The sequence below is a fragment of the Corythoichthys intestinalis genome, chromosome 1 (assembly GCF_030265065.1).
Source record: "Corythoichthys intestinalis isolate RoL2023-P3 chromosome 1, ASM3026506v1, whole genome shotgun sequence".
NCBI classification, from domain to species: domain Eukaryota; kingdom Metazoa; phylum Chordata; class Actinopteri; order Syngnathiformes; family Syngnathidae; genus Corythoichthys; species Corythoichthys intestinalis.
In genome coordinates, this window is record NC_080395.1 from 64377955 (window position 1) to 64396506 (window position 18552).

Consider the following 18552-nt stretch of genomic DNA (forward strand, 5'->3'; position numbering starts at 1 on the left):
ACAAATGAAATGCCTCAATGTATCATTTTTCTTCTTATGAATGGTTTTCAAAAGCTTTATTGGTGGATTTTCTCAAGTTAAAGCGCCACACAGAAATGAATATATTTAATTGTGTAAGGATCTGTGTATTATTAATATTATTTAATTACAGGTGTTTTAGCTCATTTCAATTTATTTTATTTAAATGGGCTATTATTTATTTCATCATGTGTATATTTTATGTTGTATAACTTCCTATGTGAATATTAGTTCCTACTGTACTTGTTTTGTTGTGGTAGGAGGGTTTTGTATTGAACACGGGGCCGTGTTGGTTATTATTATAGCAGAGAAGACAGCAGTAAATCAACAAAGACAAGTCAACTGTGCCCCGATCTACCACTCAAGAGATCTGATGGACTCAAAAAGTGGGTTACGATTGCATATTAATTTGAAAATTGACCAGATCCACCGTATTTCTACACGAGTGATTTCCGGTCTGCCCAATCCTAGCTACCAGTAGTAACATTGATGCAGGAGGGTCGCATCTCGCGTCAAATATTAAACTCTGCCGTTCTTTTCGTGTGCGTCGTGTTTAGCCGCTTCTGGGACGTGTCTAACACGCAGCCGCACTGCGACTGGTGTGCATTGGCTGATTGACTTTAACGCCCGCGTTTCACTGCGAGAACGCAGTGGCCACGTTGTCGCGGTGTTGACATTTCTGGGTTATACTGTCCTACCGTGTTGGTCCTCATTATAGTAGAGAAGACGGAGTAAATATAATCTACACAAAGAAACTGTAACCCGATCGACTCACAGCCTTGAAAAGTACGCAGGCTTTCCCCTACACATTAAATATTGTGGCGCACCGCCACACTAAAATCAAAGCTGCCGTTTTTTTTTAAGGCCGTTTCAAACTAGCGGCAGCCTAGTGTGAAGGGTTCAGCGGCAACCTATTCATTGTGTATTGCATCGTCCGTAACTATACGAGGCCCCCTTGAAAGACGATCGGACGGGGAGCTGTGACGTAGAGGGAAGCGAGAAGGTGATAGCGGTCGCATGTCGCTGAAGCCCGCTGTTATCTTGTTATCCTTTTTCTTTATTATTATACATAAAATAATAAAGTGGCTAAGACAATACAGACTCCTCTCCTTTTTCCCCCCCATCCGGGGCATTACTGTATTTTGGATCGGACATTTCGGCGAAAGTGAGCGGTGGACGTACGTCTTGGACGGAAAGGCAAGTGAATGAATTTGCGCCGAGCGGCGGGTCAGAGCGCCGGCACGCTAATGTGTCAACAACGTATTCAATAGCAGAGGGGCAGGGCTGTTACAGCGAACGGATATACGCAATCACGGCTGACGAAACCTTGATAAATGCGCTATTTTTCCCCCTCCAAGTTTCGCGAGCTCTGGGACACTCGAAAAATGTATCGTATAACTCTCCTTGCTAAGCTAACTGGTACCTCAATGTGCGTTTGTGGAAATGTAGTTCACGAACAACAACAAAAAAATTATTCACCCTCTCACCGAAACCAATAAAAGTTTTTCATGGCAATTAGAATTTCCCCCTACACCTTGAAATGGGTCCATTACAAGGGCGTAGGTTTGGTCTCAATATTGGTGGGGACGATATAACAGCATAACCTGCATGTACACTTTTTGCTGGGGACAGGACATTAATAAAACCAAACTGATTAGGTGAACGGGGGTCAGGGCTACATTTCTCACCAATATGAACCTAATTAATTGATATGCTAAATGATCAATGCAAAAATAAATCTGTATTGACTTGTAATAACTTTCACACTGCAAATTTATAAAGTTTTAATCTGATGATTTTTCTTAAATCTATTCGAATATTTTTTTCCATCTTGTTTTGAGTGTTAAAGACTAACAGATTAATGGGTCAGATTATTCAATTTACTTTAGGTAAATTTTAATCATTTGTTCTTATTAAGCCCATACATCTAAAGGTTGGTCATTTTTCACCAAAATCAAGGGGGAAAATGATTTCCAATAATGTTCTGAACAATATCACTTTTTGAATTAAGAACATTTCTGAGGATAAAACCCTTTTTTTTTTTTTTTTTTTTTTTTAAGATTAAATACTCACTTTTTGCTAAAAATAAGAGTGTTAAGATTATTTTCAGATAGCTATTTTTCTTATTTCAAAAAATTGGGAGTAAAATTTACTTGAAGCACTGGCAGATAATTTCACATTTCTATTATATTTAAAATGAAAACAAGGGAACTTAACTAGTCATCAGCCAATCAAACATGCGTTTGGGGGGGGGGGTCACTGTAAGTCTGAACAAAATGAAACTAATTCACTTAATAATGGTAGGGTCAATTCTATCCTTACAATATATGTGAAAACAATCTAAATGACCTCTATAACTGAACACATTATATAATGCAAATAAAGTTGCCTAAAAGTCGGTGGGGACAATCTGAGCATCCTGAAAAGTTCCTAGTGTTTATGGCGCTAACGTCCCTATGCAAACCTACGCCATTGGTCCATTAACAGAAGGATTAGTATTGTTGTGTTAATGTAGTACATATTAAGGCCAAATAAAAGAAAAAAAAAGGACTACGAGATATAAGTCGTACTATTGCTACAAGAGAAAAAAAGTTGTATTATTACGTAGGGTAATGTAGCTGTAATCAGCTACGCATTTTACGTACATGTACCGTAGCTGAGAGCAACGACATTAGCCTGGCTAATGAGATATTTCAAATAGATCTTTGTTATGGTTCTTCTTGAAAAACAAAATGTGAAAAAAAAAAAAATTGTCATGATATGACGCAATTTTGCAGTGGCACGACATGGTGAGGCGGTCCGACTCCGATGCAGCCCACCACCGCAGCTTTAAAAACTCCTAGGGGAAACACTGGTAAGGGTTACATTACGTCAGAAACCCGTTCGGTACGCCTCAGTTCTGAACCAAGCACCACGTACCGAAACGGTTCAATACAAATACATGTAACGTTACACCCTTACTAGACAGGGTATCCGGCGTTTAACAAATTAGCTGGCTCTCTAGCCATTGTAATGTATGGGTTTGTATCCTGTAAATTGTATTGGAAAACGGAATTACACTTGTATTACGCCTTGTCACCTTTTTAAGGCCCTCAAAGCGCTTCAAACTACTGTATAACCTTATCTACCTAGTGGTGACGCAGCATTAGGAGCAACGTGGGATTCAATAAACATTCTTAGGCATTTCAGTGAAGTTCAGTGTTTGCATCATTCAAATTTTTTACGCCAATTGTTTACACTTTTATTGCAAATGAATATTGGCTCCAAACATCGGTTATCAGCCCCTCTAACAACTAATAATCGATATCAGTCCTGAAAAATGCATACCTGTCGATCTGTCGATATTGTCCCCGAACTGCTCATGAAAAACCGATGTTGATATGATCTGATTTCATTTTAAAATGCTTTTATTGGCTGATAAATAAATAATATAAAAGAAAAAAAAATATAATAATAATTTTTTTAACCGTCAAGTTTACATAATTTTTAATTCCTCGAGCATTGATTTGAATGCTTTTTAAGACCTGAATTTTGACATAATCCTTTTCATGACTTTTGATGCTTTTTAATGACCCGTGTAAACCCTGTTTTAGCCATTGTGTTTTTAAAATTGTGTTATCCGATATAAAGCCACTGCGCTGAATAGAACTTGAGATTTGACAGTAGCAAAAATAATTTGCATACAAGCTGCCTGATGTAAAGTTAATTGCTTGAAATTCAGTTTTATATTTTTCCTTTCCTCACCTAAGTTTGGGTAACTGCTTCACAGTCAGCACATTTTTCATCTGTGGGTTCCCTGAGAGTTTCAGTTGAGTAAGGACACCGAGCCCAGCCGTTGGAAACGCAGTCAGATAGTTCATAGTCAGATCTCTGGAGGAAAGGATTGTTCACAATAATATAATATTCTACATGAACAGATTTGGTGGGTGCTATCAGGTAATCATCTCTACTTACAGGTTAGTGAGAGCAGAAAGGGTAAGAAAAGCATCTCTGTGGATAAATTGGATTTTATTCCTACTCAGGTCTCTGTGGAACACATCAACAGTCAAGGTATGCAAAATTACTGGGAATCCAGCAAGAAACTGAATTCAGTACTTACAGTAAACGAAGAGCAGTAAGACCTTGAAAATGTTCCCTTCCTATTCGTTCAATCTGGTTGTGTTGAAAGCTTCTGTGGATTGAAACCAAGATGACATTATGATTTTTATTGTTTTAACAACTTTAGAGGTAAAAAAAACAAAATAATCATTTTAAGGACATATTCCAGCTCCATATCAAAACTCACATCTCCTGCAGTTGGACACAGCCCTGAAGGAATGGTAACTCCTTGATCTCATTGTAGGATAAATCTCTAATAGAGAAGTAAAGACAGCTAATTAGTTCACTGGGAACATCTGAAACAAAGGTGTGACGAAAAAGACAAGACAACCCATAAGGAATGGAAGGGAAAAGTTTCTTACAGTGTCCTTAGAAGCTTGAGATCTTCACACAAATCAGTGGGGACGGATGATATCTTGGTCCCCGACAGTGTCCTTGGAATACAAAAAACACCATCAGCCACAATTGTAAAGCACCAAATCCAATAAGCAGTGATTATGTATTTAGGTTCCCTCACAGGCTCTCAATGTTGTTTGTCCATGTGAGGATAGGGAAGTCATGCATCATGCCTGCCCCACGCAGCATTCTAGAAAAGACATTGCAAAGGTATTGAATTCAAACACACAATGCATATTTAGTAGAGTTGAATAACTTTAGAAAACATGCTTTATTTTTTATGGCAAATGTTGCGATTTCGATTCGATTCACAATTTTCTTCAAATGCAGCTTAAAAATTCTCCATGTACCGTCATTCCGCAAAGTTTACAGAAAATTACATGGTTAACATAGAAGGAAACTAAAGTGGCTGTCTGAGGCACACCTTTCTTACAACAAGAAAACAAGAAGTAATGCTTTCTCTCAAAGGGTATGTAATTATGTGTATCACTGTTTGAAAAAAAAATCGAAAAATAAAAATATTGCATGATCATTATACTACATAAATGTAAGATTGTACGAAAATCCCACCCCTCGCCTTTTTGTCATAGTTTAACTGCTTCATACAGACACAGAGGGCAGATTGATGTGGCTAAAAATTCATTATGTGGTATACAGGTAGCTCACGGGTTACAACGTACCCGATTTACGTGATTTCGACTTTACGACGGCGGAGGCCCGTCTGCGATTTCGTCTGCATTTTATTTATTTATTTATTTTTTTTAAAGTCGTGTACAAGTAGCCCCTTTGAGACTACTATCCCGCTAAAGTCCAGTGTAATGTGATGCAGGATTTACCAGTCTCATGGCTTTCAAATATGAGGAGTTGTACTAACAATTACCCGGGTTGGACACTTTCAGAATTGCGTTGTATTGGCAACTTGGCACTCTCTGTGCGGGGGATGGGATTTTATAACCTGGACATTACATTTTTGGTTGGCATCGGCAAAAAAAAAAAAAACATTTAAATCCTGGGACTGTCTCAAAGGGCCTAGTATCTTGTCCAGCCACCTCTCAGCATTGTTGCCAAGTACAGTCTCTTATTTTTCCACTTTGTTTCATTATTATGACATATAAAACATGTATTTGGATAGTTATTTGGAGATTTAAGTGGTATTTAGGGGTACTTAAAGGGTTAAATCTGACTGTTACATTACCAGCGTAGGAACGGAACTCGTTCGCAACCTGGGGACTACCTGTATATTTAATATCTTTTTGAATGGAGTATATGAAAAGTACAAAAGTAGAAGCTGTATCTTTCCTTTATCTTTATAAACATTTTGCAATTTCCTGTCACAATTATCAGTTTTTCCTTTTTGTAAATAACTCATTAGCTCCTATCTAAAGCAGTAGATGTTAAATCCATTTTAAATGGGACGGTTGGCATTGAGTGATCATGTCCCAGGGCCATTACTGATAGCTAAGCTAAATTGACTTGAGAACTATCATAGTATTGATTTCAAAACTCTTCTAAACAATCTATGCTGTAAAACATTGCAAACATATCCAAACAAAACTAATAATATTATATTTACCAGTAATATACCACGTCCTGGTTTACGTAAGGGGTTGCAGATTCACTTGCAATTCTGGTTGTTATATGTAGCGTTTTCTCTTCTGTTTGTCTTTTCCATTTTCAAAAATGATTATTCACCAGCTAATTTGTTCTTCATGGTTGCCGGTACTTACTTTTCACTTTAACAAGGTTTCAATCATAACGGTGTAAAAATGGATTGTACACCTAAGCCAGGTGTCGGGAACCTTTTTGATCAAGAGCCAAAACACCCAACAAAATTTAACATTTGATTCCACGAGAGCTATATATATATATATATATATATATATATATATTATATATACATACAGTGGGGAGAACAAGTATTTGATACAAATATCAAATATGATATCAAATACTTGTTCTCCCCACTGTATATATATATATATATATACATATAACTGTATTCTATGCTCTGTTGCCAGCTTGTCCGAGTCCATTTTGTGAGGACTTTTTCTTTTCTTTCGTGAATGCATTTGAACAGAAAACACGAGCGAGAGTGAGAGTGAGGTCATGCTCGGCTTATACGAGCCGTCACCGAATTGTGATTGATATAAATCTTGAAAAAACAACAACTAAAGCCCAACATCGTTACTTGGGATGTTACAATCGTTGCTCAGTTGGGCACTACCCACTTGGAAATAACAAATAGAAAGATGGTGTGGCATTGTGAATATTGTACCAGGGGACGTGTGCATAAAAGGGGCCGAGACAGGTGAAAGCCTCTCAGGGCAGCTGTTTCGCAAGTCTCGCTCTCCTGGAAGGGGCAACAATTTTGATAAGAAAAAAGTCATGAAAGTGAAACCGATCACACACCTGTGTGATTTGGAGTACCACGTAGTTCACTTTTGTGGTTTAATTTTCCCCTACACATTTTTTATATACTCCAGTTTGCTTGGCATTGAGTAGGGAGGGGCCAGCCCTGCTGCTGGCTGAGCAGAGACTTTACGCGCGAGGCAAGCCCATCTCCGTGCAATCCACAACGGGGACACCACGATTGGGCACCGGAATGCAGCATATTATTGCGATGTATGTTTGAAGTGGCCAATAACTGTGTGAATGCACCATCAGCTCATCACAGCTTGTTTATATCAAGTGAGCCGGCCAGTTGTGATTACGGTTGGTGGGGAGTGAGATGCACTCATGAAAAGAGCCAGATACGGCTCTCGAGACATAGGTTCTCGACCCCTGACCTAAGCAATGAGCACTTATTACTATTAGTGTTTAGCATTTACATTTTATGTCCCTTTTTTTATTGGTTGGGTCAAACGGAGAGCTTGTTGATGTTTGTGACTTGACCGTGAGTGGCAGATGCTTCTGATTGATGAGCTTGGCTGGACAGTAAAAAGTCAGGGGGGCGATTACGAGATTATATGTTGTCCGAAGTCACAATTTTGTTTAAAAAAACGGTAATTCTTTTTCCCTTAAAGACATCGGAACTGACTAGATTTGCCATGTTTTGTCATGAAACTGTGACTTACAGAGAGTGGAGGTCAGATAAATTCTGGAAAGCCGTTGCACCCACAAATGACAGAGGGTTGTCATAGAAATGTCTGCCATGAGAGACAATCATAATATTAATCAAGAATGGTTCCATTTTTAGAGAATGTATGCAAAAATGAGCATACAAAGTAAATGTAGTGGAAAGAGCATTATGTTGCATGAGGTTTTATTTGTATACTTTGCAGTGCCATATTGGAATTTGTCGTTAATGGGTGAGTGCATTATGTCTTACATGGTTCGCAGCAGGGGGTTGTTATGAAAAGCCCCTTCAGGTATAGAAGCAATATCATTGCTATGGAACCCCCTGCAAGAAAAGGCATACATGTAATGTCGAGAATTAAAATAAGAATAAAAATAAGAATAAACACTAACACCACACTGTGTCTGTATGTTGGAATATTTGAGTTTTTTTTAAAGTGTCTATATACTGAAAAACAATGGACTGAGTGGAATTTGGACAGACGTCCAATATTACTTTTACATTTACGAGGCTTGCGATCATTTTGAAAAGCAATTATACTTACAGTTCTTTCAGTTTGGGAAGGGCTTCAATTGCTTTGGGAAAAACAATCAGGTTGTTAAAGTTAAGATCCCTGCAAAGAGAAAAGGCATGCAAATAAGCAAGCAGTTTGCCAGCATTTTCTTGCAAAAAATAATAATTATTAATAATAATTACCTCCAGGCACAGTGACATTAAATACAGATAAACTGTTGGCATGCCAAAATCTTTTAAACTGTGAATGTATTTAATCTTTTGAAAAGATTAGACCAGTGCTTCTCAATTATTTTCTGTTACGCCCCCCCAAGGAAGACGTAAATGTTTCGCGCCCCCCCAACTCTCTGCCGCCACTGTAAATAGTATCATTCGTCTATATTACTATTATAAGTACGCCTCAGCCTAACATTGTGTCCTTTTTTTTCTATTAAAGAAAAAAAGTAACATAGATCAACTTATAATAAAGTATAACTTTTTTAACATTGTGTTGCTTGTAACAGAAAAGACTTAATGCGCATCAATTTGCCTGAAGTTAAAAAAAAAAAAAAAAAAAAAAAAAAAAAAAAAAAGTCACATCCAAACTGTAAAAATACACTCAAGGTATATTTTTGACCATTTGATACTGAAAAATAAAATGTAATAAAATCAGTAAATAATAACAAATTCAAATTGATTAGAAACATTTACTCTTCAGGACAACATGCCAAAAAATTTGACCGTAAAAAAACAAAACTGAATAGAAGGGGGGAAAAAGGTCTCTGGACAGAAGGAAAGTTTTTATTTTCGCTGATTCACCACAGTGCTCACTGGTTTACTGATATAACACTGACAAAGCGGGACGATTGTGACAATTGGCAATATTCGGCACATTTTCGCTGAAAAACAATCAAGCGGCATATCAATGAGATTGAGGTCTAATGTCTTTAAGTGGCGTCTTAACTGATTTGGCTTCTCCGCTATAATCATTTTTAGACTCAGTAAACAGTGGTCTTTCCTCATTTCCCACTATATTAAAAGTCAAAGGCAAACGGCCCGAAAAAAGCGCATTCTCGGCGGCCGAGGGAGAACCGTAGCGGTGGTCGTGACGATCCCAAGCCGGAAACGGCACTTCTCGGCCGGACACGTGAGAAAGACAGTGGGTCGCTGCGTGAGTCCAGCTCTGCATGAGTCTCTTCCGTGTGCTCTTGCTTACTTCAAAAATACTGCACGCACTTTGAAAATGAGAGCGCCACTGCCACCCACGGAGTGGATGTGCAAGTACACTTTATTCTAGTACGGCAAAAAAAAAAAAAGCATGTTCCCCGAGGTCACTCGCGCCCCCCCTGGCATCGCTCTGCGCCCCCCTGGGGGGGCGCGCCCCACCATTTGAGAAGTACTGGATTAGACTAATGATAGCCTGTTAAGTCAGCCTGACTTTTGTCATTTATAAATAAAAAAATGGAATTTTGGAAGACGACAGGAGACAACAAGCTGGCCGATCGTAGGTCCTTATAGCGACATTTTTTGTTGAACTTGCTTTTATGTGCATCCTATACATGGAGTATTAGGGGCTAATGCTGGGCTAATGTAGCTGAATAAGCAGCTACGTACTTTACGTAGCGCGTTGCTGCCTCCTTTAAAATCAACAATACTGAAAGCAGCTTACGTTTTCGGTTTTACAAATAAGGAAATCATTACTTTTGCTTCAGCTACATCAAATTATAGTCAACAGAAGAATTTATACTAATGCTTCGTCGTAGCTCCCAGATAAGGTACATGTATGTAAATTGCGTACAGGCTAACAGCTACATTACCCCTACGTAATAAAGAGACCTTTTTTCTCGTAGATATAGTACAACTTTAAATTCGTAGTCCTTTTTTAAAAATTTAATTATTTGGCCCTAATACTCCGTCGTAGCGTCGTATCAACGTGCATCATTACTCGGGATGGGAATTGATAGGATTTTTCCGATTCAGATTCCATTATTGATATTGCTTAACGATTCGATTCTTTATCGATTCTCTTATCGATTCTAATTTTGGGAAAAAGAAGAACAAACATTTTGATTGGCATCGAGTGTGTTTAATCAGAAGTCACAACCTTACAAATTCACAACGAGGTCAAAAGAGGCCCAAAGCCTCAATGTTAACTGTGGCATTGAGTGGCAAATGCACAAGAATGTGTAACATTTTACTGAAACATTTTTCTAATAGAAATAAAAAATATTGGTATACATTGGCATGTAGGTCATTGTTCTGCCTTTGGCAATATGTGTTAAAGTAGGAGTCCCCAAACTTTTTCCTGTGAGGGCCACATAACTTTTCCCTTCTCTGATGAGAGGCTGGGGTCAGTTTGTAACAGAAAAAGTGTGACGATTGTAGGAGTGCGTAAATGTAAAAAAAATATTGTTTTTCAGAAAGCCACAATCAAATAACCCTCTGTGGATTCTTCACAGAACAAAAGTAAATAAAATAAAAATAATAATATAATATGATAATAATAAATAATAATAGCACTGTTAAATAAATAGATAATAATAATAAAAAAAACCTCTCTGAGTTATTCACTGAAAAAGGCCAGGAAATAAATAATACTATTGAGGGAGCAAAACACAAAAAAAAAAATTCAAAATGCTCTCTGGAATTGTTCAGGGGGCCGGACCAAATATGGAGCCGCGGGCCGTAGTTTGGGGACCCCTGTTTTTATTTACCAGTATATCGAAATGCATGCCTTTTAGTTTTTATGGTGCTTTCACGCCCAAGTGGTGGCGCCCTTGCGCTTCCTCACGCGAAGACGAACGCGCTTACACGCGAAGAAGAAGAAATGCCGCATCCAAGCGAGTGAGCGAGTTAGTGAGAAAGGGAAACACTGCCACGAGCCTGCGTTCTTTGTTAATGTTTGTAAAATATCTACAGAGGCAACGCCTGTATGTATCATCTTCTGTGTTGTTGTTGTGTGTTTCCACTCGCGATCGGATACTTAAATCCAGTTGTGTAGTGGTTTAAATGATGTGCTAATGCTAGCGAAGGCATGCTAACTGTTTGTTATTACTGTTAGCAGCTAATCATTGCTGATTTACGTTGATGCAAACCTGTTTGTTATTGGGGACGGAATTGATTTGTTTCATTTCTATTTTTAGTTTCAAGTGATGGTTGAATAAAGTCAGCAAATTATACCAACGTCTTCTGCATCGTCATTTGGGAGTTTAGCTAGCTGTATAGCCAGGACTGAGCCTTAGCGTCTCGGTGAGGAGTGGACAGTTCAGTCTATTCCCTCCCGATGCAGTTATCTCCACCTTGCAATGACTGCAAGTCGCTTTGTTGTAATTTTTCCTCGTGAAGTGAAGACACACTTTCGAGCGTTCGAACCTACGTGCTGTCATTGTTATATCAGGCATGAAAATGGGTCAGGGGTTAAAAAGTTGAGAAGGGTGTGGAGGAAATATATTCCAGTACACTGTATTGTACACCCCAACAAAATATTGAGCTCTGTCGACCCACACTGTGTTTCAGCAGGGCCATGCAGAGACCGGTGGAGGGGTGGGTGCTCGTAGATCAAAAGGGGCACATGAACAAGTATTTAATACACCTTAAAACAACAGAACTTCAATTTTAACCAGCTTTAGATAATAATTGGCTGCGACTGTGACATACTTTAATTGGGAGGGGGCAACAGTGAATAGAAATCAAAACTGCCATCAACACTTTCTGGCTGTGACTCAGTCAGTCTGCCTCTTTTCTTCCTTCAACCTCTGCATCAAAACTTCCTTCCTCAACTTGTTCATCTGAGAACAAACCACATCAGATGGTCACTGAGCCACCAACAGCACAGTTTTCTTAAAACTATTGTTTCATTATTATCCATACTTAACAACTCTAGCATCTAATGATTAATAAAGCAATGACATAAAAATCTTATAGAAAAATAACATTGTAATTGTGTTTATAATTGGATTTAATACCCGACTATCCTTGCAAACTTGTTCTTACCAGGTCTGCTATTCACCCAGCTGATGAGGTATCCACTGCCTTTAGCTGCCTCATCTAACTCCTTTTTTCTATCCCTCAATCTCCCTTCCCTACGACGCATGTCTATGTAATGAAATATAAATATTTAAAAAAACAGACTCGCCGGTGGCTTTTAGTTTTAAAGCTTTCTTAATTTCTTTCTCACTCAATAACGATGGAGTTAGATTTGTGTTTTTATTATTCAATCAAAAAACAAAGTTACTTCTATCAAAAACAAAGTTGCTTCAATCAAAATACAGTATATACTTTTAATCCCAAAAAGTAGCTTCAATAAAAAAAATGTTTTTGATTGCAATAATAAATTTGAGACAAAAAAAGCATTTGAAAACTATTTTTCTTGATTGAAACAAATTTTTCCATTTAAGTAATGTTTTGCGTTTGGGCCACATTTTGGCTAGGACATTTGTGTCTTTATTATTCAATCAAATAAGTTGCTTCAAACAAAAAAATATATATAAAAAGAAAAACTTTGCACATGTGCCAATCACCGTTTACCAAAGCCTGAGAGGGTTTGAGTAGACTCACTATGAAGCTTTTAATAAAGCCAAGCATTTTCTAACTACTTTATTCTTGTTTAAAAATAATTCGGTGGGGCAGTAACATGTTTAAAACTTATCATAATTCTTACATTTTGAAGTGCTTGAAAACCATTTATAAATGATACTTTGGTGAAAAAAGTGAAAAAACATGTCTTATATATATGTATCTTTTTTCCAATGTAAAATCTGAATAAATGCATTGAACACGCACAAAAAAATGGGGGGGGGGGGGGGGGGGGGGGTTGGGGCGCTACTTCGCGGTTTTCACTTATTGCGGCGGGTTCTGGTCCCCATTAACCGCGAAAAACGAGGGATCCCTGTATTTCTGAAAAGCTTTAACAAGCAGGACTCATTCCCACCACTCGTCGGGCCGCTGTTGTGCCGACACCGGCCGTCAGCTCAAATCCAAGCCGAAAATAACGCGTCTCCGGCGGACGACGGGAGCGATGTGAGGCGCCCCCTCCATCTGAGAGAATGCCGCTTAATTTGACTCAACAGTGTGTTTCTTCGTTTATATTACCGCTAAATACACAAGCTTGACGCCAATTTAACGGGAGCTATTTTTTTTCATGGGAGATTTGGCTAGCTCTGGCAGTGTTCAACGCAAGCTGCAACGAATGGCAGTAACTTTTTTATATCGCAAAACGTGAAAACGATTGAAACCATTACTCACCAAATTCAATCTGCTGGCAAATACAGGCAAGTGTGTATGCTGCGCTCTGGTCTGCCCCGATGTGGATAAGGCCTGCTTTTTGTTTTCGCAGCTTTGCAATGCAACCGAAGGCTCTCCAAGCACTCCATGTACACGCGTAAGGAGTGCGCGCGTTTGGAATAATGGAACGCAGCTTGGGCAGATGATTGGTTCTCGTCAGCGAAGCATCTAGAAGGATTTGCTGACTGTGTTCTTAAGTGCTCAGTTTACGTACGAAGTTAATCACATGATGATAATAATTAAATAAAACCTCCCGGACCCCCCCCCCCCCCCCCAAAAAAAAAAGAATTTCTCCTCGGATCTACGCAATTCACGTAGGTCGCCCTTTTTGACTTCAAAACGGCGAATTTCGCCGAAAGGTGAGAGATTTTCATGCCTGATATTTACGGCGGCAATGCTCGTGCTAAACTATCGTAACCTTTCATTTTCACCCTTTTTCCTAGTGAAGTGTAGCCAAACTTTGGAGCGAGTAGTTCTTGGCGCCATGCTAGTTTGATGCGTCTGAACAACAAGACACATCACGACGCAATATGTGTCTTTAGGGATCGTTAAAGGGATCGTTACGGCTTTTTCATTGTGATGTCGAGGCCTCGAAACACTCGGAACCGGTTCGGAATTGGAATCGGATTTCGATTCCCATCCCTAATCATTACGTTTTTTTCACGTACTTTAGTGATGCGTGACATTTATTCATCTATTCTGCCGGTGCTCACTCTACAAACAATATAGACATACCACAAAAAGAGAAAGTAAGAACCGTTTTGAATCCTGTTGGAAAAGTCACAATGTTCTGAATCAGTTTACATTCCATTGTTTTGCATTACTTAATGCCATCAGCATTTGACCTCACATGTTTATTTGTGATGTATTATTGTTGTCTATGTGTTTATTTGTACTTTAATAAAGAATTTGAGTGTTCCAAAATGTTTTTTGAATTAATAATTGTCAGCAAAAATTTAATTGCAAGATTCGTTTAAAAAAAATTTAATTAGACTAGTTGACTAATCGTAAAAAATGTCGGCAGACTAATCAGGAGAAAATCGTTTGGGACAACCCTACTAGAAATGAGGCAAACAGGCAAAGATTGAAATAATCACAGAAGCACGGATGTGACACAAAGGCAATGTAACTCACAACTCATGCTGTCGGTTGGACTTGTAGTATATTTGAAGTTCACAATTATGGTGGCTTCAAGCCGATTGAATGAGCGCACCTGTGAACGTTAAATGCTATTTTGTCGGATAAATCTAAGAGTACATGGTGTATTGATGTGTACAGCACTTGTTTTTGAAAAGACAAAAAGTGCTAAAAGTCTGTTTGAAATATTTGCAACATTAGGTCTGCCCTTGACTTGGTCTGACTGGAAGACAGAGTATGTTCACCGTTTGGAGGTCTTTCACACTTCAAATGGGACTTTATATTATACAACCAATAGCAGGATGCTGAAAAGAGTGCCATCGTGTCCCCTACAACAGTCTCTTATGTCGGATATACGAAGAAAAAAAAAATGAAATAAAAGAGAAAACAAAACATGTTCCAAGACTCCTAAGAGTGTAAAAAAGATTGGCTGTTGCCCCCCTTCAAGACGCATCACGTGTTGTGATTTGTTGGTCCAGATTGGACCCGAGTGGAAATCCAATTGAAATCACAGAAGGCAAGACTGCCTCACAATGTATCTTGTACATGGTAAATGTCAGGTTAGCTGGCTAGGCTAGACTAAAGTAGCACCTGGAAAAAAGCTAAAAGTTGTAGGCTTTGCGATGACCAATCTGAAGTAATGCGTACAACAAATTCCCATGTTATTCTTGAACCACTAGCAGCAATAACTGGAAAAATGTCACAGTTGCAACTGTTGACACCGTAAAGACTGACTTGAGGCAAAGATAGGGGTGCACGATATCCATTGTTTGAAACCGATATCGATAACTTCCTGCTCCTCAAGGCCAATTCCGATACGATAACCGATAATCTACATATATAATTTTTAAATGTATATTTACAAGGGTTTTTGAACACGTGTACGCCAAAAATACTAGTGGTGGATTCAGCATAGACTTGCCTTTGACCTAACCAGAATTTTCATGATGACATGAACATTATTATGAACAAAACAAAAACATGAACAGTTTTGACTTCAAATAAAGTGCCCATATTTATTTTTTCAAATAAATAAAATTTAAGTCAATCACAATCAATTACTCAATATCATTGATGATGTGTTCCCCTGAACAATGCGCACTGAACTAAAACAAACATTAACCCATCAGGTATTGAGCTTTGTCAGCAGAAAAAAATATTTGGTGCAAGAGGAGAGGAGACCTTTGTGGTCTTCGTCCACGAAACAACTCAAACACACACATCCCAATCCACCGACACCGAGCCAAAAATATTATATAATGGGCCTACTGATAATGTTATTGGATTTATTGTGATGACGTCATAATTCCCATTATCGGACCGATAATCATCGGACTGATAATTATCGTGCACCTCTAGGCAAAAATAATTCCGTAGTGCGCTGATGTGTATGAAAATGCATTAAAAACCGAGATCCATCCTAGAAAAGCATCCTGACATATTTGTTCAAGAAAAGAAAAAAAAAAAAAAAAAAAAAGAATTAACCATTGTGGTTGGGTGGCTGTTGAGGTCACTAAAGGATTTTCCATGATAGTGTGACAGGAAGAAGCAAACAGTGGGAGGGCTGATTTGATAAGAATCTTGCACTTTGCTCTATTTATCTTTTAAGGAATTACAAGAGGAAGTGGGGACAATGATGTCTGGACAACCACAGCAAAGGTGGGGTGTGGTGAGGGTAGTTGTCAACACGTGCGCACACCCATACAGGCACAAAGCCCCAATCACTCGCATACACAAGAACTCATAACTTACAGTGTTTCCAGGTTCATAAGACCGGTGAAGCATTTGTTGCCAATCTCTGTAATTCTGTTATTGTGAAGATGCCTGAATAAAAATAAGGGAAAAAATAAAAAAGTTTTAAGAACTTGAAAAACAGACCTTGACACGCCATACATATTATAGATGTTCCTTACCAGCCATGAGGATGCAGTTTTTTTTTTTTGTCTAAGGATTTTCTGAAAATCTGCTTTCAGTTTATACAGTACCAATATTTACCACTCACTGTGACTTTGTCAGTTTCCATTACGTGTACATTAAATTTTAAAATTAGCATTATAAATGTGTTCAATATTTTAAAAGCTTCCCTGGATTTGAATGGGCTGGAAGAACATTTTGGGTTTCCTCCAGTGCTTAATAAGCCTGTCGGGTGACAGGCTCTTCTTGCCCTCCGCCAGGCTAAACTAGTGCTACAAAAGAAATACGTATACATAATTCATTTGTCTGGTGATAAGCTTAAAAGCACAATGGTGACATGTCAAGGTCAATATGAAGAAACCTGTCCCAACTCTCTGTCATTGCACAGAATTTTGTTTTTATTGTTTTTAAAAACTTATTTTTAGGACTGTGCATTTTGGTGAGTACCGTATTTTCCGCACTATAAGGCGCACCTTCAATGAATGGCCTATTTTAAAACTTTTCTCATATATAAGTTGCACCGCATTATAAGGTGCATTGAATAGACGCTATAGTAGAGGCTTGGGTTACGTTGTGCATCCATTAGATGGAGCTGTGCTCAGAGTTGCTGTGAGACCTGTTGTGTCTCAATATTGATTCATATAAAACGCGCACCAGATAATAAGGTGCACTGTTGGCTTTTGACAAAATTTAAGGTTTTTAGGTGCGCCATATAGTGCGGAAAATACTGTAATTGTTTACATTAACACGCAAGTCAAAACTTTTAAGTTTCTGCCAACTTGACATTTCTATTTTTATTCATTTACACCCCCTCCCACAAAGATAAATAAAATACATAAATAAAAATGTATGGTTGGCCTTCTCTAATACCAGGCTTTACACGTTTTCCCGGTGGAAACCCTGAACACTCGCTTACAAACTTTTTGCGATGGTACTATATTGTTTTCCATTTTAACTGAAAGGCATGCATGCTACAACTGCCTCAGGTCATTTTAGAAAAGCAGAGAATGTTCTCAAGTCTGTCTCCTTAATTACTTTTTAGTACACAAACAGGTTGGTCCTGTTGTATCTGTATTAGCAGCTATTGACTGGGAAGTTTCGTTGTTCTGCAAGGGAAAATTGGGGGGTGGAGGGCGGTATATATATTTCTGTAAATGGTTATGCGTCACACAATTTTTCAATTGCTCCATTCATACATTTTGTGTACTGCTTGTGCTCATTAGGGTTATAGGATATTATTATAATAGAAGATTATTGATTTTTTTTTTTTTTTAGTTTTATATTTTTACTTGAGAGTCAATAATTAAAATAATGAAATAAAAAAAAGTGTTTGGCTATCATTTGAAAGGGTTTCATTGTTTGACCAAGAGCAAGCAAGTGGTGAATGTATTAATTACAGAGAATCATGAACACAGGAGAGCTAAAATGATCAAAATATTTTTTGTGCATATTATAAATGAAAACCACAACTAAATGAAAATACCAGTAGAATGATAAAACTTACAGTACAACTAGGCTGGTGAGGTTTGCAAAGGCGTTGTCTGGTATGTACAAGATGCGGTTGAGTGCCAACGTCAGTGCTTGTAGATTTGCTTGGTGCTGTAATGAACCAATTGGGACCTCTGTAAGGTTGTTGTCATCCAACCATAGATGTCGCAGTTGCTGAAGACCCTCAAAACTGTCATCTGGAACTGTAGTAATGTGGTTTGCATCTAGTCGACTAGAGAACATGGGGTGGGGTGGGGGGTGGTTTAAGCATTAGAATCCTAATTTTTCACATAGAAGGCTTATGTTACGGCTAACCAATATATACGTAAGAATGCTTGTTAACTTCATTAAACATGCATTTAGAAATATGCACAAAGAATTATATAAAGTAAATATTCCCACTAATTACTGTACTATGTTTCCCCTTAATATCAATGTCACGTTGGTCTAAGTAGAGATTAACGTAATTATTAAACAAATCAATGTAAGGTTCATGCCATAGTTGCCCTAAAACATTGGTAATTTGCAAAATCATTTCCTCATCATGATTGTAGGAGTATGCAGAATCTTATCAGATGTAAAATATAATATATAAACTAAAATAAATATCAAAAACCAATTTAAAAAATTGTAACAATATATTACAATCA

The 18552-nt window shown here is 38.1% G+C and overlaps 1 protein-coding gene across 2 annotated transcripts in view; it reads right to left on the reverse strand.

Annotated features, from left to right (window-relative positions):
* The window catches only part of lgr4 (leucine-rich repeat containing G protein-coupled receptor 4), a 74016-nt gene that overhangs the window by 10651 nt on the left and 44813 nt on the right, over window positions 1-18552 (reverse strand). Inside the window, exons 5-15 of one of the 2 annotated variants that reach the window (XM_057835601.1) lie at window positions 17919-18134; window positions 16253-16324; window positions 8133-8201; window positions 7841-7912; window positions 7587-7658; window positions 4634-4702; window positions 4479-4550; window positions 4304-4369; window positions 4118-4189; window positions 3973-4044; window positions 3763-3888 (exon numbers count right to left, since the gene is read on the reverse strand). In XM_057835601.1, the coding sequence (XP_057691584.1) occupies window positions 3763-3888; window positions 3973-4044; window positions 4118-4189; window positions 4304-4369; window positions 4479-4550; window positions 4634-4702; window positions 7587-7658; window positions 7841-7912; window positions 8133-8201; window positions 16253-16324; window positions 17919-18134 (978 nt within the window). The remainder of the gene's footprint in view (window positions 1-3762; window positions 3889-3972; window positions 4045-4117; window positions 4190-4303; window positions 4370-4478; window positions 4551-4633; window positions 4703-7586; window positions 7659-7840; window positions 7913-8132; window positions 8202-16252; window positions 16325-17918; window positions 18135-18552) is intronic. The other variant, XM_057835610.1, reaches the window with a different exon arrangement.